We start from the raw sequence: 21,199 nt of genomic DNA, 5'->3' as shown, positions 1-21,199 counted from the left end.
CGCGTTCCTACGCGCTGTAAAACGCTCAACAAGGAGAAACCAATGATTCCCTATGGGAATGGTTCACACTTGGGCGTTTTACAGCGCGTACGATCGCGCTGTAAAACGCCCGACGCTCCAAAAAGTACATGAGCGACTTTTGGGGCGTTTGTGGCCATAGGACACTGTAGTGAATCACACAAACGCGCGTCAAACGCGCGTTTACTATTACAAAAACGCGCATAAAAATGTGCGTCAAAAACGCGCGTAAAACGCGCGTTTGCGCAACGCTCAAGTGTGAACCCAGCCTTAGGGCGGGCGTGCCAGGAGGGCCTGGCCTTGAAGGAAGGATGAATAGTCTTTTTGTCCTGACGGGAGGAGGAATCCCGAAAGGAGCGAAAAAGCTGTGATCGCGAAGCAGACATAGGACGGCGGCTGCGGGGACCGTTCTGGGGCAGGAGACAACTTTTCCGACCCGTGGCCTCAGAAATAAGCTCCTACAAACGCTTCCCAAAAAGCCTACCACCCAGGAAGGGGAGTGATATAAGCGCCTTTTTGGAGGCGGCATCCGCCGCCCAGGCATGGAGCCAGACCGTGTGGCAGATGGCAACAGAGTTAGCGGCCGCCCTGCTAGTACGGCGGGACGATTCCAGGGAAAAAAATAAAATCACAAAGATACCGGGAAGCCTGGAGAAGATAAGAGGCAAGGAGATGGAGATGGAGCTCCCCCCCCGGGGGCAAGGACTGAACCAGCTGTTTGGTCCAGACCACACAGGCCTTTGCCACCCATGACGCAGCAAAGGCGGGACGGATAGCGGAACCTGCTCCCACGAAGGACAAGGAGTCTATCTTCTTGTCCGACAGATCAGACAACAAAGCCGTGTCAGCCAAATGAAGGGTGATGGCCTTAGCAAGACGGGCCACCTGTGGATCTACCTGAGGAAGGACAGACCACATAGTAATGGACTCCTCGTAAAGGGAAGTAGGACGTCCAAACTCTTGGCAGGCTGAAGACACCTATCCGGGTGACGCTACTCCTTGGCCAGGAGTGCGTTGAGATCCGCATGGTTAGGGAAAACCAAAGCAGAGTGCCTAGAATGGCGGAATGATATGAATCCCTGAGCAAAGAAGAGTGTCCCTAACTGCCCTGATGAGATCCTGCATGGCTGCAGACAGGGCAGTGCTCTGCTCTGATCCGGAATCTGAGTCAGAGGTGTCTCCCGAGGTGGCGGAAGGTGCAGCAGGGGAGGATTTGTTGCCAGCCTCAGACTTGTCCTGGAAGTGACCCAAGGAGGAGCGGGACATAGTTGTGACAACCCGAGGTCGTTTGCAGGACCTGGTGTCTGAATGCGAGCGTGCCCCGTCTGCGGAGGGGTCCAGCAACTCTACCATGGATTGGGAGAGTGTCGGGCAAGGTTCTCTATGGCTTGGGACAGGTAAGAGTCCCATTCAGGAGGGACCGACAAAGAAGGGGTGGACAGGGAATCCTGAGAGGGCCTGGGGACAAGGCACTGCGCACAGACAGGGTCAGGCTGACCGCATGGCAACTTTTTATTGCAATGGGCACCTGTAATATACATGGCGACCCTGAGGGTGGGAAACAGGGGAAAGGGTAAACTCCCTAGGCCCCCCCGAATATCCCAACCCCTGGCCAGAAGAAGGGAACTAACCCTGGAGACCCCATGCGGCAGGGATACAGGGGAGAGTACTTAACATCCAACGTCTTCAGGCACCGCAGGATTACTTCTTCGGCAAACTCGCACTTACGTGGGATTGCCGGCATGCCACTGCGGATGCAGAATTGGGGGACTAGGTGACCGGTGAGGTACAATAGTACTTGCCTGCAGAGGGTGCTACTAAAGTGGAGTCCACAATGAAGCCCCATCCTGCAGCAGGCAAAAAAAATAAAAAAATAAAGCAGCAAGACCTGCAATAAAAACAGAGCAGGTCATGTCTGCCTCCTATGGACACTAGACTAAAACTGGTTAGTTTAGTGTCTGTGCAGAGAATATAGCTCATCTGGGTGGAACCAACGCTTTTCCTTTCTAGGGTCAGCCTCCTAGTGGCAGCTGGGCATATACCCATGGTGCTGTGTACTCCAAAGTCATTCATGAGAAAAGTGACTGGTCATTAAGGGTTAACCAATAAGTGCGCTTTCCCTGCTAGTAAGGCCTCATACACACAACCGTACCTTTTCTTTTGGTCCGCAGAACACCAGCCATGTGTGTTCTGCATTTTGCTGTCCGCCTTCAGGGAAAGTGCTTACTGGTTATTGCAGGGCACCTACAGTATATCTGGGGGTATATCTGGGGGTGCAGGAGGCGGTAAGAACCAGTGAGCGCTGTCCTCTGCAGTGAATAGGAAACGTCATCACTTAACCCCTTAGTGTCCACTCATACGTGTTTTTACGGCGGTCACTAAGGGGCCTTGGGCTGGAGCGGCACTTCAGCCCAAGTTAGCGATAAAATCAATCGCTGTAGCTCTGTGCCCGCAGCTACCGGAGGAAGCTGAGGGCTCGGGGCAGTGATCAGAGACCGTGACAAGTGCCGGCGCTACACTTTATCACGGTGATCACAGAAAATGCCGGCAGCAGAGCTGCCCACACTAAACTTTCTCCCTCCTCTCATGTAAGAGAGGACGGAGAAAGTCTCCAGTGCAGCGATCGGGTCCCCCAGCGTTTCTGGCCCTAAGGCTACTTTCACACTTGCGGCAGTGTGATCCGGCGGGCAGTTCCGTCGCCGGAACTGGCCGCCGGATCCGCCGATCTGCCGCTGACTGAAAGCATTTGTGAGACGGATCCGGATGCGGATCCGTCTCACAAATGCATTGCAAGGACGGATCCGTCTTGTACATTTTTCTAATTTTTACAGATCTGCGCATGCCGGAACGACGGATCCGGCATTCCGGTATTCTGAATGCCGGATCCGGTGCTAATACATTCCTATGGGGAAAAATGCCGGATCCGGCGTTCAGGCATGTCTTCAGTTTTTATCGCCGGAGAGAAAGCCGTAGCATGCTGCGGTTTTCTCTTTTGCCTGATCAGTCAAAACGACTGAACTGAAGACATCCTGATGCAAACTGAACGGATTACTCTCCATTCAGAATGCATGGGGATAAAACTGATCAGTTCTTTTCCGGTATAGAGCCCCTGTGACGGAACTCTATGCCGGAAAAGAAAAACGCTAGTGTGAAAGTACCCAAAGCTGGGTCCCGATCCTCACCCCCCCCCCCCCCCCCTTACCCTCAAGAAAGATGTCGGCCAGGCGCATGCGCAGACTGAAAGCCGGCCGCCGCCGCTCACAGTAAGGTCTCTCTCCTCAGGAGAGGAGAGCGAAGTTCAAATTATGCCCCGATCGGGTCCCCCAGGAATATTGCCCCCAGATATGTTTAAATAAAGTTATTAGGGCGCCCCCCCACATCTAATTAAAAAGATATATAATGGCGCAGACATGCGCACTGGTTACTGTGCTGAAGATCTGCCTTCAGCACAGTAACCATCAGGGACCAATAATAATGTGCTCTGTAGGAAAAATATGTCTTTAAATTAATACTTTTGTGTAAAAAAAGGAAAAAAAATTTTTTTCCACCTTCTTGGCATTCAAAAAAACTCATTACACCCATAGATAAATACGTTAAGGGGCCTAGTTTTTAAAATAGGGTCACTTTTGGGGGGTTCTATTATTCTGACACTTATAAGCCTCTGCAAACTTGGCTTGTTGCAGGAAAAAATATGTACCTAAATTTTTTAATTTATGTTATATTGTTAAAGGGGTTGTCCCACTTCATAAAATAGGTTTTATCTAATCTATTTACCCCCACACAACATATCTTCCTTTCCATGTTATTATCCAAAAGCTACCTTTCATTCAAAAAATCATGTAAAGCGATTCCTTTGTTGTTCTCTGTATCCCATGGATACGGCCTCTTTCGTCCGGCCGCATCGCTGTGCCGCGCCTGCGCACAACAGCTGAACAAGTACTCGGGCCGCCTCTCCATTCCTACAAGTACGCGCACGTCCGCGCATGCGCAAATACAGGAGGCGGGTGCCGGAATCAAATAGCCGGCACCCGACCTCTATGACAGGGAGCGGGACCTTAGGGGTTAACTGCCGCTGATCGCAGCCCCCTATCATAGAGGTCGGGTGCCGGCTATTTCACTCCGGCACCCACCTCCTGCATTTGTATTAACATTGGTGGCGCAGTGCGCCCCCCCCCCCCCTCCAGTATAATATACATTGAGTGCGGCCACCCCCCCCCCAGTATAATATACCTTGAGTGCGGCCCCCCCCCCCCCGTATAATAAACATTGGTGGCGCAGTGGGAAGTGCCAATGAGGGTTAAAAAAAAATAAAAAAAATTAACTCACCTCCTCCAATTGATCGCGTAGATGCCGGTCTCCTGTTCTTTCTTTAGGACCTGTGAAAGGACCTGTGGTGACATCACTGTGGTCATCACATGGTACATCATATGATCCATCACCATGGTAATGGACCATGTGATTAGCTCAGTGACGTCACCACAGGTCCTGAAGCAAGAACAGGAGACCGGCAGCTGCTCGATCAATTAGAGGAGGTGAGTTAATTTTTTATTTATTTTTTTAACCCTCATTGGCACTTCCCACTGCGCCACCAATGTTTATTATACGGGGGGGGGGGGGGGGGGGGGCGCACTCAATGTATATTATACTGGGGGGGGGGGAGGGGTGGCCGCACTCAATGTATATTATACTGGGGGGAGGGGCGCACTCAATGTATATTATACTGGGGGGGGGGGCGCACTCAATGTATATTATACTGGGGGGGGTGGCCGCACTCAATGTATATTATACTGGGGGGGGGGGCGCACTCAATGTATATTATACTGGGGGGGGGGGGCGCACTCAATGTATATTATACTGGGGGGGAGGGGCGCACTCAATGTATATTATACTGGGGGGGAGGGGCGCACTCAATGTATATTATACTGGGGGGGGGGGCGCACTCAATGTATATTATACTGGGGGGGAGGTGGCCGCACTCAATGTATATTATACTGGGGGGGAGGTGGCCGCACTCAATGTATATTATACTGGGGGGGGGGGGGGTGGCCGCACTCAATGTATATTATACTGGGGGGAGGTGGTGGCCGCACTCAATGTATATTATACTGGGGGGAGGTGGCCGCACTCAATGTATATTATACTGGGGGGGAGGTGGCCGCACTCAATGTATATTATACTGGGGGGGGGTGGCCGCACTCAATGTATATTATACTGGGGGGGGTGGCCGCACTCAATGTATATTATACTGGGGGGGAGGGGCGCACTCAATGTATATTATACTGGGGGGGAGGTGGCCGCACTCAATGTATATTATACTGGGGGGGGGTGGCCGCACTCAATGTATATTATACTGGGGGGGAGGTGGCCGCACTCAATGTATATTATACTGGGGGGGGGGTGGCCGCACTCAATGTATATTATAATGGGGGGGGTGGCCGCACTCAATGTATATTATACTGGGGGGGGGGGGGTGGCCGCACTCAATGTATATTATACTGTGGGGGGCGCACTAAATGTATATTATACTGGGGGGGGCCGCACTCAATGTTTATTACACTGGGGGGAGGGGCGCACTCAATGTATATTATACTGGGGGGGAGGTGGCCGCACTCAATGTATATTATACTGGGGGGGTGGCCGCACTCAATGTATATTATACTGGGGGGGGGGGGGCGCACTCAATGTATATTATACTGGGGGGGGCCGCACTCAATGTTTATTATACTGGGGGGGGGGGGGGCGCACTCAATGTATATTATACTGGGGGGGAGGGGCGCACTCAATGTATATTATACTGGGGGGAGGGGCGCACTCAATGTATATTATACTGGGGGGGAGGGGCGCACTCAATGTATATTATACTGGGGGGGAGGGGCCGCACTCAATGTATATTATACTGGGGGGGAGGTGGCCGCACTCAATGTATATTATACTGGGGGGGAGGTGGCCGCACTCAATGTATATTATACTGGGGGGGAGGTGGCCGCACTCAATGTATATTATACTGGGGGGGGGTGGCCGCACTCAATGTATATTATACTGGGGGGGAGGTGGCCGCACTCAATGTATATTATACTGGGGGGGGGGGTGGCCGCACTCAATGTATATTATACTGGGGGGGGGGGGTGGCCGCACTCAATGTATATTATACTGGGGGGGGGGGGGGGTGGCCGCACTCAATGTATATTATACTGGGGGGGGGGTGGCCGCACTCAATGTATATTATACTGGGGGGGAGGTGGCCGCACTCAATGTATATTATACTGGGGGGGGTGGCCGCACTCAATGTATATTATACTGGGGGGGGGGGGGTGGCCGCACTCAATGTATATTATACTGGGGGGGGGTGGCCGCACTCAATGTATATTATACTGGGGGGGGCGCACTAAATGTATATTATACTGGGGGGGGCCGCACTAATGTATGATTATACTGGGGGGGGGGCGCACTCAATGTATATTATACTGGGGGGGAGGGGCGCACTCAATGTATATATACTGGGGGGGAGGGGCGCACTCAATGTATATTATACTGGGGGGGAGGTGGCCGCACTCAATGTATATTATACTGGGGGGGAGGTGGCCGCACTCAATGTATATTATACTGGGGGGGGGGCGCACTCAATGTATATTTACTGGGGGGGGGGTGGCCGCACTCAATGTATATTATACTGGGGGGGGCGCACTAAATGTATATTATACTGGGGGGGGCCGCACTCAATGTTTATTATACTGGGGGGGGGGGGGGCGCACTCAATGTATATTATACTGGGGGGGAGGGGCGCACTCAATGTATATTATACTGGGGGGGAGGGGCGCACTCAATGTATATTATACTGGGGGGGAGGTGGCCGCACTCAATGTATATTATACTGGGGGGAGGTGGCCGCACTCAATGTATATTATACTGGGGGGGAGGTGGCCGCACTCAATGTATATTATACTGGGGGGGGGGGGTGGCCGCACTCAATGTATATTATACTGGGGGGGGGGGTGGCCGCACTCAATGTATATTATACTGGGGGGGGGGGGTGGCCGCACTCAATGTATATTATACTGGGGGGGGGGGTGGCCGCACTCAATGTATATTATACTGGGGGGGGCCGCACTCAATGTATATTATACTGGGGGGGGGGCCGCACTCAATGTATATTATACTGGGGGGGGGTGGCCGCACTCAATGTATATTATACTGGGGGGGGGTGGCCGCACTCAATGTATATTATACTGGGGGGGTGGCCGCACTCAATGTATATTATACTGGGGGAGGGTGGCCGCACTCAATGTATATTATACTGGGGGGAGGTGGCCGCACTCAATGTATATTATACTGGGGGGGAGGTGGCCGCACTCAATGTATATTATACTGGGGGGGGTGGCCGCACTCAATGTATATTATACTGGGGGGGGGGGGTGGCCGCACTCAATGTATATTATACTGGGGGGGGCGCACTAAATGTATATTATACTGGGGGGGGCGCACTAAATGTATATTATACTGGGGGGGGCCGCACTCAATGTTTATTATACTGGGGGGGGGTGGCCGCACTCAATGTATATTATACTGGGGGGGAGGTGGCCGCACTCAATGTATATTATACTGGGGGGGGTGGCCGCACTCAATGTATATTATACTGGGGGAGGTGGCCGCACTCAATGTTTATTATACTGGGGGGGGTGGCCGCACTCAATGTATATTATACTGGGGGGGAGGTGGCCGCACTCAATGTATATTATACTGGGGGGGTGGCCGCACTCAATGTATATTATACTGGGGGGGGGGGGGGGTGGCCGCACTCAATGTATATTATACTGGGGGGGGCGCACTAAATGTATATTATACTGGGGGGGGACGCACTCAATGTTTATTATACTGGGGGGGGGGGGGGGCCGGACCTCACATACGGCTCCACATGAACGAGCACGCAAGGACTGAGCTCTCAGGGTGAGTCATGAGGAGGCGTGGCCGGCCTTCACTCAACTGCAGGAGCCAAACCAGGAAGTTATCAGGACATCTACTGCTGGTAAGATTAAAAAAGCAAAGTGGGGCAACCCCTTTAAAGTCTCCAAAATAAAATTAAAAAAGTAAAAAAATTTTGTAAGTGCAGCCACAATTAAGTAAAGATGTGGAAATATATTTCTGATAAAAATATTGAATAGTATTTATGTATGTATGTGAAATATTGCAGTTGAAAATAGGAAAATGTGCCAATTTTTTTAAATTTTCACTTTTGTAATAAAGATACGCATATTTTATCGGTAGAATTTTACCACCTTAGTAAAGTACAATATGTGATGAGAAAACAATGTCAGAATTACTTTGATGTGCAAAACCGTTACAAAGTTATTCTCTGCTAAAATGACACATGTCAGATTTCCAAAATTTGGCTTGGTCATTAAGGCCCAAACAGGCTTGGTCACTAAGGGGTTAAAGGGGTCTCCCAGTTGAAATGGTTTTTAACAAGTTCCTGCAGCATGGCTGGTGGCACAGAAGATTCCTACTTTCCTGCTCCGTGCTGCTCTCGCGGTCTCCATCCTCCTGGCTCAGAGCACCTCTGCAGCAGATGACGGACTTTAGCGGTGACACGCTGCTTGTGGCCACATCACCACTGAGGCCAGCCGGATGTAAACAGCGCTGGAACCCGAAGATGGAGACAGCGGGAGCGGCAGGGATCTTCTGCGTCAGGCCCATGCTGCAGGAACGTGTTAAAAATCATTTTTTAGGGTACTTTCACACTAGCGTTGTTACTGGATCCGACAGGGCTCAGCAAAAATGCTTCCGTTACTGATAATACAACCGTCTGCATCAGTTATGAACGGATCCGGTTGTATTATCTTTAACATGGCCAAGACGGATCCGTCATGAGCTCCATTGAAAGTCTATTGTGTCAGAGAAAACTGATCCGTGCCATTGACTTGCATTGGATCAACAAAGGAAACAAGGAATCCCTCGTTTGTCGGCTGATTTGCATATTTTATCAGGATGAAAGACGTACAATTATCGTCAGCACATCTCACTGTGTAATCAGGAATGTGCCGCCGATAATCGACAGAAGTGAATGAGGGAGGAATGACTGTGGTAGCGATCATTCCTCCCCAGTCACTTTGCATTAGGGCTTGTTCACACGACCGTGCAGTGTTTTGCCATCCGCAAAACACGGATGCTGCCTGTGTTCCTTCTGCAATTTGCGGAACGGAACAGGCGGCCCATTATAGAAATGGCTATTCTTGTCCGCAAAACGGACAAGAATAGGACATGCCTCATCATTTTTGCGGGGCCACGGAACGGAGCAACGGATGCGGCTCATGTGCTGTCCGCATCTTTTGCGGCCCCATTGAAGTGAATGGGTTTGGATGCAGACCAAAACCACGGTCGTGTGACCGAGCCCTTAGCCTGAGTAATAAGCCGATGCAAACAATCGCTGATTAACTTTGTTTTGCGGCCCCTTGAAATAGAGCGATGTGACAATGCGGCCCCCAGACCACACAAGGCCGCGCTCCCCTGACGTAGACCGTTTTATAGGAAGAAAAAGGTTTGAAGACCATGCGAGTAAAAATCATCACCCCCCAATAAAAATAAAACAGCCGTTGACCTCATGCACACGACCGTATGAGTTTTGTGGTCCGCAAAAAACAAAACCAAAACAGATGACGTCCATATGGCATCCGTTTTTTTTCTGCGGATCCATTGTAATAATGCCTATCCTTGTCCGTAAACTAGAAGGACGTGCACTATTTTTTTTTGGCGCGGCTATGGAACGGACATACTGATGCGGATAGCGCACGGTGTGCTGTCCGCATTTTTTGTGGACCCATTGAAATGAACGGGTCTGCATCCTATCTGCAAAATAAACCGGAACGGACAAGGAAACAAAATACGGTCGTGTGCAGAAGGAGAAAAACGTAAGCCTTCCCACTGATACACACCGAGGGGGGTGACAGTGCCACCCACCGCGGAGTTCTATGGGCAGAGGATTTAGGAGGAGCCCCAGCCCTGACTGCACCGCACAGATCAGCACCATTGAATGGACTGCTGCAGTCTGGGAAACCGCATGTAACAAAAATCCTCAGTGTGAACATGCCTGAGAAGAGTCACCCTATGTATCAGAAGGTGACAGTCAGCAGCTGACATTGTCATAGAGAAGTCGCACATCTGGGACATTTTCCCAGACAAGAGTCGCGCCTTATGCAGGGTAACCCTGGACCGCAGAGCTGACACTCCCCCCCCGTACCTGTCCAGGGTCTCCACGCTGGCCTGCCGGGAGCCGGGCAGTGACGGCGGAGCCGCAGGTCGCGGAGGCTTCCTAGCGGCAGATGCTCCGGCGGTGCCGCCTCCTCCGCTCGCCGTCTCCAGCGCCGGCACTTTATCCATGGCTCTTCCCTTCCTCCCCGGATGCTCGGGATGCAGCTGAGCCGCTTATCGCACAGGAAGGGCCGGATTGGAGGCCTCGCTTCCTGCCGGCTTCCTGCTGTGATGGAGAAGATTCTCTCTGACGTCCCCGCTGTCACCCTGCACGGACCGGCATGCACCGCGGCAGCGACCAGCCACCCACAATGCACCGCGGCGGCCAGACTGCTGGGACCCCGAGCCCACAATGCACCGCGGCGCCCGCCGGCTTCTAGTGCGGAGCGGGAGCCGCGTCTTCCCGAGGCTCTGCGCACAGAAAACGGGTGCGGCCACAAGGCGACATTCGATGCAATTTTTACTTGAAAAGTGTCGCAGGCCCCTTGTTGGAAGGTTTGCAGAAAAATCCCACTTGGATAGATTTCTGCGACTGTCGCATGTCCCATAGCAACACTAATGAAATGTCGCCGTGTAGCCGGACCCTAAGGCTGATTTTCAAAATACATGTGTCAAAGATCAGCTCTGAATCCAAGCAGATTTTGACATCTCAAAATGACGCACGTTTTTTGATGCATTTTGCAGGCAGATCTTTGACTTTATTAAATCGTACAGCTTTGGTGCGTTTACGCATTTATGTGCGCATCTCAAATGGTGCATTTTTTTTCTGCTTCCCATTTGAATGGAAAAATCCACGCGGATTCTGCCCCACGATAGGACGCGCTGCTTCTTCCCAATGAAATGAATTGGAGGCTGTTTTGAGGCATTTTTGGAGCCAATTTTTGTGAAATGACCCTAAATCTAGGGCTACACTGGTCGTGCGGCAGCTGTTGTGGCCAGGACCGCCGAGTAGCGGTGATCCTGATCCCATAGAAATGAATTGGATCGCTGCGACAGTCACAATAAATCCAGCCGCGACTGCTGTCACCCTATGGAGTAAGGCTAGGGCTACACGGCAACATGTGTCACCTGACAGCAAGTCGCATGTCACAAAAACACAGCTGAGTACCAGGCATGTCACAGGTGAGTGCGGTGCTCGACACATTGGAGACAATGGAGTGAATGTCACGCGCTACTTGTGACACCAAATACATACATCGCACCTTTAAAGGGGTTGTCCAGGTTCAGAGCTGAACACAGACATATCTCCATTTTCACCCAGGCAGCCCCCCTGACTTGAGCATTGGAGCAGTTCATGCTCCGGTGCTCTCCTTTGCCCTGCGCTAAATCGCGCAGGGCAAAGGCATTTTCTGCAGTACCGGGCTTTCCATGGGGCTGCCAGGTGGAGGCTTCTGCCCAGCAGTGAGCATGGTGACGTCACGGGCACTGATGGGTGGGCTTTAGCAACATCAGGGGGGCTCTGCCTGGGTGTAAGCTCTGAACCCGGACAACCCCTTTAAAGGGGTTGTGCAAGTTTTAAGTCTTTTTTTTTTTTTTTTAAAAACCCCTCCCCCTTTCCCCACACTTGGCAGGACCTGTAAAGGGAAGATTACTCACTCGCTCCTCCTCTTTCCGCACTGCGAGGCGCCACTGGGCTCCATCGCTGTAAACATCCAGCCAATCACTAGCTCGGGTGTTGACCGGTGTTCCGTGAAATTTCCCTACACTCGTCACTTCCTGTTGTGACGCGGCCGCACTGGACATGACGTTCCCAGGTTTGGAAGATGTGCCACGCCGCGCAGGCGCACAACGACCGTGTAGGGAAATTTCACACCAGAGTTGGGGAGAAGGGGCCACCTAATGCGCTTTACCTCTCAGCTGGCTCCAGATGATCAGACACCGCACGTGCGTAGTAAGTGGTAGGGAGATTTAACAGAAAAACTGGACATCAGATCTCCCTACCCCCACACTACGCAGGCACGGTGATCGGATGGATGTTCGGTATAAGAGATCTCCCTGTCCGCTGGTGCACATGGGCAGTGTATCCCGACGGCAGTAGTTAGCCGCGCTTGCGCACTGGCCCGTAATTTTTCCCTACCCTCTAACCGCTGCTGAGGCTCCTGGCGCATGCGCAGTGTTGGCCGGTGTCCAGCTGAGAGGTAAGGCGCAAGCGCATTAGGTGGCCCCTTCTCCGGTGTGAAATTTCCCTACCCTGTCGTTCTGTGCCTGCGCGGCGTGGCACACCTCCTTCCAAAGCTGGGAACGTCATGTCCGGTGAAGCCACAACAGGTAGTGACTATGGTAGGGAAATTTCACGGGTAGAGAAATATGGAACACTGGCTCCCCTTGCTTAATAACAAATGGTCACATGACACAAAGGGAGAGGGTCACTGCCGTGGCCAATGATTGGCTGCAGCAGTGTCAAACCGGATGCCCAGCAGCAGGAAGCAAGTAAGCTTCCCTCTTCATAGGTCTGGCCAAGAGGGGCGGGGGGAGAGTTTTGTATTCCCCCTTAATCTATTGTAGGCACGTCTCTTGGCCCCACCCTACTGTGATGTGCCATATACGGACTGGGGGATCTTTGGGCTAAGCACTACCTCTGCCCTCCTGTAGCAGCTCCCCGGCTCCGTGCCTATTATGTGCACCCAGTAGTGGCAGGGTTTGATTTTCTTTTTCTTTATTATCACAGGATGCGCTGTCATTTTGCACAGAATACACTGTATGCCTTTAATCGCCATGGAAACATGTCAGAGACTCAATGGACCCCATTATAGTTGATTTGCCAAAGTTAAAAAATAACTAAGGCATGGAAAGGTAGTGAATAAAAAAAATTCACCGTCCCAAGCACCTCCCTCCACTCCTGCTGTCAGCGAATTACTGGCCTCATCACGCTTGTGTCAAGTACCGTTGAGGCCAGTAATTGGCTGCAGCAGTGATATGTTGTATAAGGGATCCCATCACAGCTGGGGGGGGGATTGGTAGGATTAGTATGGATCTTTATTTAATATCTTTTACAGTGAAAGATTTAATCTCTGGGTGACAACCCCCTTCAAGAGGCATTACAGCTAATAGATATTGATGCCCGTCCGCGAGGCATGGGCACCGTACGTGTGCAGACCTGTTCACTCTAATAGGTTCACGATCTGCAAGAAACATGTTCTATTTTGTTTGCGGTGCAGAGGCACGGACTGAAATGCCAAGGAAGCGCTCCGTATGTTGTGGATTGCTTACCCATTCAAGTCAGCGGGTACAGAGTGCACACAGCCGATGCCCTATGTTGCCAACCTGCTGTATGCAGGCCGCACTTCAGGCACAGCCCTAAGTCAATATCAGATCTTCGTGGACCCGGCCCCCAGCACCCCCCACCCATCAGATGTTTTGTCAGCCACCAGCGCCTGACGCTATACAGGGACTGGAAGCAGAAGGTTCTGTCCGTGGTGTAGTGGTCCTGCCAGCTCCTGTCCTCTTTAATGCTGCAGTAACACGATTGGCCATGGATAATTTCTGTCCAGAGTTCCAGACCGCGGCAAGAAGAGACGTGTCTTGGTGACATTTCTGCGGTTGACTGCATCGGGTGTCCAAACTTGGATCCAGATGCCTTCTGTTTTTCACGTAGCCCCATTCACGTCTAAGGCCCCTTTCACACAGGCGTTGCAGGAAAATGTGCGGGTGCGTTACGGGAACACCCGCGATTTTTCCACGCGAGTGCAAAACATTGTAATGCGTTTTGCACTCGCGTGAAAAAAATTGTGCATGTTTGGTACCCAAACTTCTTCACAGAAGTTCAGGCTTGGGATTGATGTTCTGTAGATTGTATTATTTTCCCTTATAACATGGTTACAGAATGCATAGTCAAATAGCGCTGGAGGGGTTAAAAATAAAGAAATAATTTTTTAACTCCCCTTAGTCCACTTGCTCGTGTAGGACCTGGGGTGAGCATTAATTACATGAGCACAGGGACGTAGCTAAAGGCTCATGGGCCCCGGTGCAAGAGTTAGGCTTGGGCCCCCGTTCCCTCAGTGCTTTGTGCGTCTTCTTATGCAGCACAAGGGTCTTTGGGCCCCCTCAGGCTCCTGAGCCCGGTAGCGATTGCTACCTCTGCACCCCCTATAGCTACACCCATGCATGAACAGGACCAGTGGTGACGTCACTCCGGTCATCACATGATCTTTTACCATGGTGATGGATCATGTGATGACCGGAGTGACGTCATCACAGGTCCTGTTCATGTAATTAATGCTCACCACAGGTCCTGTTCATGTAATTAATGCTCACCACAGGTCCTGTTCAGCAAAGGAGACAGAAGGAGATGCCGGCTACGCGAACAAGTGGACTAAGGTGAGTTAAATAATTTTATTTTTTATCCCCTCCAGCGCTATTTGACTATGCATTCTGTATTCAGAATGCTATTATTTTCCCTTATAACCAAGTTATAAGGGAAAATAATAATGATCGGGTCTCCATCCCGATTGTCTCCTAGCAACCGTGCGGGAAAATCGCATCGCATCCGCACTTGCTTGCGATTTTCACGCAACCCCATTCATTTCTATGGGGCCTGCGTTACGTGAAAAACGCACAATATAGAGCATGCTGCGATTTTCATGCAACGCACAAGTGATGCGTGAAAATCACCGCTCATGTGAACAGCCCCATAGAAATGAATGGGTCGGTATTCAGTGCGGGTGCAATGCGTTCAACTCACGCATCGCATCCGTGCAGAATATTCGCCCGTGTGAAAGGGGCCTAAGGGTCCGGGGCTGCATGAAAAACGCACAATATAGAACATGATGGGATTTGTTTCTGAACCTAGAGATGATCATTGATAAAGGACGCCCATGTATAAATGGGTCAGGATTCAGTCCGGACGCTATCCGTTCAATTCATTCATCACATCCATACGGAAAACTCGCTATTGAGAGAGGTCCCATTCATGAGTCCGTATTTTTGCTCCGCATCCAATCCGCTTTTTTTGTGGAATGGATGCAGACCCATTTATTTCAATGGGGCCACAAAAGATGCGTACAGCACTGTCCGTTCCGCAGCCACGCAAAAAATTGAATGCGTTCTATTTTCTGTTTTGAGGACAAGAAAAGGAAGTCACATGGATGTCATCCATAATTTTTTTGCAGAGTGCAAAATACATACGGTTATGTGAATGCACCCTTAGGCCTCATGCGCACAGCCGTTCCATGCATTGGGGACCACAATTGGCGGTCCCCAATGCACAGACACTTGCATCGGTCCGTGATCCATCAACACCACAAAAAAATTTAACGTACCTTCTGGATTGCAGACCCATTCAAGTGCATGCTTGCGGGCCACAATACAGTCACGGCCATGTGCATGAGGCCTTAGTCACGACTGGTAGGTGTAACAAGCTGAGCATTTGGAGCCAAATGTTTCCTGACCATTATCAGCTCGACAGGTTCTTCCCACCTGGCCAAAACCTTCTCAAATAAAGGGTCCGACAGATGAAGGCCCCATGGATAAAGGTGCAGGAGGCCGCTCATTTCTCACGCAGAGTATAGGAGAGAACACCCAATCAGATGTAATACATGGTCGTAGGAGTCGTAGAGCAGGGATCAGCAACCTTCGCCATTCTGGCTGTTAAACTACAACTCCCTGCATGCTTGGCTGTTCTTCTAACTCCCATAGAACTGAAAGGAGGATTCTGGGAGTTGTAGTTTCAGAAAAGCTGGAGGTTGCCGATCCCTGCTAGTGGTCTTGAGTGGAGGACTCCATCTCCGACATCCATATGCCCCAAGACAGGGATGCTCAAGCTGCGGCCCTCCAGCTGTTGTAAAACTACAACTCCCACGATGTCCTTCTGTAGGATGATTGCTGTAGGCTGTCAGGGAATGATGGGAGTTGTGGTTTTGCAACAGCTGGAGGGCCACAGGTTGAGCATGCCTGCCCTAACACAACCTCTATCTTCTGAATTAAAGTTACTTCCAATTTTTGTAACGGAAAAATATAAACAAAAAACACCCAAACACACACAAAGCCGACTATATACAGATTTATTTCAGTTTTTATGCTGTTAAGGCAAACAAAAGCCGTACATACATTTTAAGGGGGAAAAAAAAAACCATTCTAGGTCAAATTTGACTTTATATAATTACAGAGGAGAAAAAAAAACCTGTTAGAAATATTTTGTACAGGCAATATACAGTATGTGCTGTACCTCCAAAGACTATAAGACGTACGAGGAAACAACCGATACATCGCTCTCTACATAGTAAAATGATTGGACATGCCCCATGTGAGCAGACGTCTCTGCTGACTGCTAGTATGGATCTTCTAGGTGAGCAGTGCCCTACATGATGGTGACGGCTGAGTACTGACACTGTCATGACCAAGTAGATCCTCCTTTGAAGGCTCTTTGTGGCAAAATAGGAGAAACACATAAAGAGCATTTTACAAATATATTCCAACTACTCCAACAGTCACAAACTATCTGAGGAGCAGGGGAGTACGGGAAAGAAGGGCAAATGCACCAGCTCAGAGACTCCAGTCCCCATAAACTCTACCCAACGATGGCGCTGGAGAGAGCATCTGCGGGACCTCACATTTCTATGCATCCAGCCGGACCCAACCGCGCACTGCCCGATCCCCATTGACTATCATGGGATCCAGCAGTGATCTGGCCGGGTTTCAGCTAGACCATTACCTCTGCATGCGGCTACCGGATTCTAACACTACTGTAAATGTAGCCTTACAAGCCAATTACGCTGAGATTCAGGTAGGTTTCTTTTAAATTCTACTAAAGCAGGGATGCGCAACCTGCGGCCCTCCAGCTGTTGCAAAACTACAATTCCCAGCATACACCAAACAGCAGGACATGGTGGGACGCAGGTTGAGCATCCCTGTACTAAAGCATCGGGAGACATGAAAAAAAAAACTAAACGAACCTTCGCTTCCTGCTCTGTCACCTTCCCTCAGCTGCAGCCAGTGACATTCCATATACAGCAGCTGCAGCCAATCACGTTCTTGCACCATATACAGAGGCCAGTGATTGGCTGCAGCTGTGTTCAGAACACCACCTCTGCAGGCAAATATGTCATCTCCAACAGCCCCTTTAAGGCTACTTTCACACCTGCGTTCAGGTGTCCGCTCGTGAGCTCCGTTTGAAGGCTCTCACAAGCGGCCCTGAACGCAGCCGTCTGGCCCTAATGCATTCTCAGTGGAGGCGGATCCACTGAGAATGCATCCGTCTGCCAGCGTTCAGCCTCCCCTCCGCTCAGTGAGCGGACACCTGAACGCTGCAAGCAGCGTTCGGGTGTCCGTCTGGCCGTGCGGAGGCGAGCGGATCCGTCCAGACTTACAATGTAAGTCAATGGGGACGGATCCGCTTGAAGATGGCACCATATGGCTCGATCTTCAAGCGGATCCGTCCCCCATTGACTTTCAATGTAAAGTCTGAACGGATCCCCTCAGGCTACTTTCACACTTAGAAAATTTTTCTAAGTTATAATGCAGACGGATCCGTTCTGAACGGAGCCACCGTCTGCATTAATATGAGCGGATCCGTTCAGAACGGATCCGATCGAACGCTAGTGTGAAAGTAGCCTTATAATACTAAATACACTTTTGGAGCTTTTTTTTTTTTATTGTATTTTGGGCTACAAAAAGTTTTGTAATAAACAATTTTGGACCTTTTTAGCTTATGCTTCTCCGTACATAACAGCTGAAGAAAACCGTTCTGTGATGAATCCCGAGAGCTTGCTTGGCGGCTCGTTCTCCAGCTCTCCGGAGAGTCTTAGCCGGTTTATGAACAAATCAAAGTCGAACTTTGTTTCAAAGATTGTTCAGGAGAGGAAAGAGAGGGACTCTTTCTGCAGCTGCTATGTACTGGGAGATACACAAGCTTCAAAAACAAAAAAAAAAGGTGCAAACATTTTTAATATAAATCCACAATACTTTTAAATTAGATAAATAAAACAGCAATCCAAAACCTTTAACATACAAGCGAATGTGCACAAGATAGTGAACCTTTGGTTGTCACAGCATATTCCTCCACCCAAACGGATATGGCCATGGAGAGTCACACTTACATGCCTGGCACAGTGGCCGAGGCAACCATCCGATACCCATTAAACAGGACCTGTGCATGATGCTTGCTGGGCTTTGTAGGGTTGCTCTTGTGTCTCTCCACACCCGATAGCAGAAGGTATCTGGACAGCCCCACAGAGCACATAGAGAAAGCCTGCGAACATTATGCCATTTATTAAAATGTACAGTTTATATCCAGTTTTCATTATCTGTCGATATACAATTCTGGTACCACATCAACTATGTACACGTGTATTTCAAAGATATTGTGACTCCAGGTAAAAACGTAATAAATTTTTTAACCCACGTTATAAAGGGATATTCTGCTTGCATCAAGTTATCCACCATACACAGGATAGGGGGTGACTTCGATTGTGGGGCTCCAACCGCTTAGACCCTACCGATCATGATAACAGGGGCCCCCCCCCCCCCCCCCCAGTAATGAATGAAGCGGCAGACTGAGCGTGAGCGCTGCTGATCTCTTTGTCTCTATAGGACTGCCAGAAACAAATAAGAACAGTCACATAGAGATGAATGGAGCAGCAGTAGGGGCATCTTGTGATCTGAGGGGGTCCCAGCGGTTGTAGTCCTTATCCCCTATCCTGAGGCGATAATTTGATGCAGCCGAAATACCCCTTTAAGACTGGTTTACATGTGTCAATTATCTTAACAATTCCCAGTATAAGGGCTCATTCAGATTCAGTTTTGCGGTACTAGTGCGGCCCATTCATTTCAATAGGGCCGCAAATGATATAAAACGTCCTACTCTTGTCCACAATTGCAGACAAGAATGGGAATTACTGTATAGGGCTGGTCCGGTGTGCTCCGCAAAATGCGGAAAGTACACAGCCAGTATCCGTAAAACTTACGGCCATGTGAATGAGCCCATTGTTTCAAATTAGCTACATACACACATTAATATGACGTATATTTCGACTCTTCCTATTGAGTTGTAGGTCAGCATGATCAGGTTGTGTCCTAGTATGTACAATAATTGTAATCGTCCATGTTCTGCTCATTATCACGTCGGCCGTTAGGGACTGTTCATCAGTAATAAAGGTCTCATTTATCAAAACTAACAGAAAAAGCAACAGCAAGCAAGGGGTAGGAAAACTTTACTGGAGCAAAAATTTAATTTTCTAATTTTGCAAAACATCACACTTTACCAACCCTACACGTTACACACTGCCAAGAGAAGGGCTCCAGCAGTTATGGTCTAATCTAGTCTCTAATAGTCAGTTTTTAAAAAAAAAATCATTGTCCTAATACATCGAGAATGAAAAATGAAGCAACTTGCAATAGGTGGTAATAAAAAAACAAAACAAAAACATTACCGTTTTGTTGGCTATAGCTCCTGTGCAGACTATATATCTCCATGGTAACAGACAACAAACAAACCCTCTGTAGTCTGATCCTGCAGTCATTCTTCCTTCTGCTAAAATATCAGATGTAAACTAGTGTAGAATAAGGGACAAATGGAAGAAAGTATGTCACTGCAAGATTAGGCTACTTTCACATCCGCGTTTTCAATTCCGCTATTGAGATCCGTCATAGGATCTCAATAGCGGAAGAAAACGCTTCAGTTTTGTCCCCATTCATTTTCAAATGGGGACAAAATTGAACTGAATGAAACAGAATGCACCAAAATGCATTCCGTTCCGTTTGGTTGCGTCCCCATCGCGGACAGAAATGTCCGAATGTGGTGCGGAGCAAGACGTATACGTCCTGACACACAATGTAAGTCAACGGGGACGGATCTGTTTTCTGACACAATAGAAAACAGATCAGTCCCTATTGACTTTCAATGGTGTTCATGACGTCATGGCTATAGAAGACATAATACAACCGGATCCGTTCATGACGGATGCAGGCGGTTGTATTATTGTAACGGTTTTTAAGAGTTTTTGCAGATCCGAAACGCTAATGTGAAAGTAGCCTAACACTACAAAATCTGTCACTTGTCGGAATTGTAGAAACCAAACAAAAAGGTAATTTTTAATGTAGGCCTATTGTAAAGTTGTTTCATTTGAGCAGTTAAAAAAAATGTAGAATAAACATATCCGGAAAATAAATAGTCAAAACACAATAGGGTGATGACAGCAGAATGGCTGGTTGTCTCAGAAGTCACCACAAAATCCAGATATAAAAAAGTGACCCTTGTGATGAATACATACATTAACACATCTGTGCAAAACGTAATCTACAGACAGCAACTTCTTTTATGCTTTAAAAACATATTTTTTAAAGCAATTAAAGTCTCCAACCCTAATTCACTATAGTTTGTTTTCCTTTACTGATATACTATTGTATATACATAAATGTTTTACTATGCTTTTACATCATTTTATACAGTAATCTAAAAAAGTTTACAATACTTTACAATCTAATACAGAAGAAAACTTCCCTTCAAATACTGCAGTTTGTATCGCTGGCTAGATGATAAAGATGGGATAGATACAACGTATAGAGTAATGAAAAATTACATGAGAAACAATGGAGCATCTGCTATGTCAATGCGCTAAGGACCCTGGTTGCCTTTATAAAAGCATCTAGTGATGCATCTAGGTTCTTTCCCGATAACTGCCTGCTTAAAAGGGGCTTTCTACTAATGACCCATCGTCTGGATAGAACATCAGTGTCTGATCTGGGGGCCCTAGACTCTCTTTCTATTGAGTCAGAGAAAACGGATCCCTCCCCATTGACTTACATTGTGTGTCAGGACGGATCCGTCTTGCTCCGCACCACATCGCGGACAGAAATGCGCTGCTTGCAGCGTTATCCTGTCCGCGATGGGGACACAACCAAACAGAACGGAATGCATTCTGGTGCGTTCAGTTTTGTCCCCATTGACAATGAATGGGGACAAAACGGAAGCGTTTCCCCCCCCCCCGCTATTGAGATCCTATGA

At 49.2% G+C, this 21,199-nt stretch overlaps 1 protein-coding gene across 2 annotated transcripts in view; it reads right to left on the bottom strand.

The window, feature by feature from the left end:
• Positions 1–10,553, bottom strand: part of MTMR1 (myotubularin related protein 1) — a 97,569-nt gene extending 87,016 nt beyond the window's left edge. For both annotated transcript variants that reach the window (XM_044306048.1, XM_044306050.1), the window contains exon 1: positions 10,250–10,553. In XM_044306048.1, coding sequence (XP_044161983.1) covers positions 10,250–10,389 — 140 coding nt within the window. In that variant the 5' untranslated portion in view covers positions 10,390–10,553. The remainder of the gene's footprint in view (positions 1–10,249) is intronic.
• Between the last annotated feature and the right edge of the window lie 10,646 nt (positions 10,554–21,199).

The sequence above is a fragment of the Bufo gargarizans genome, chromosome 9 (assembly GCF_014858855.1).
Source record: "Bufo gargarizans isolate SCDJY-AF-19 chromosome 9, ASM1485885v1, whole genome shotgun sequence".
Lineage (NCBI taxonomy): Eukaryota > Metazoa > Chordata > Amphibia > Anura > Bufonidae > Bufo > Bufo gargarizans.
Note: the sequence above shows the minus strand (reverse complement) of the source record. Positions and strands in the feature narration are given on the sequence as shown.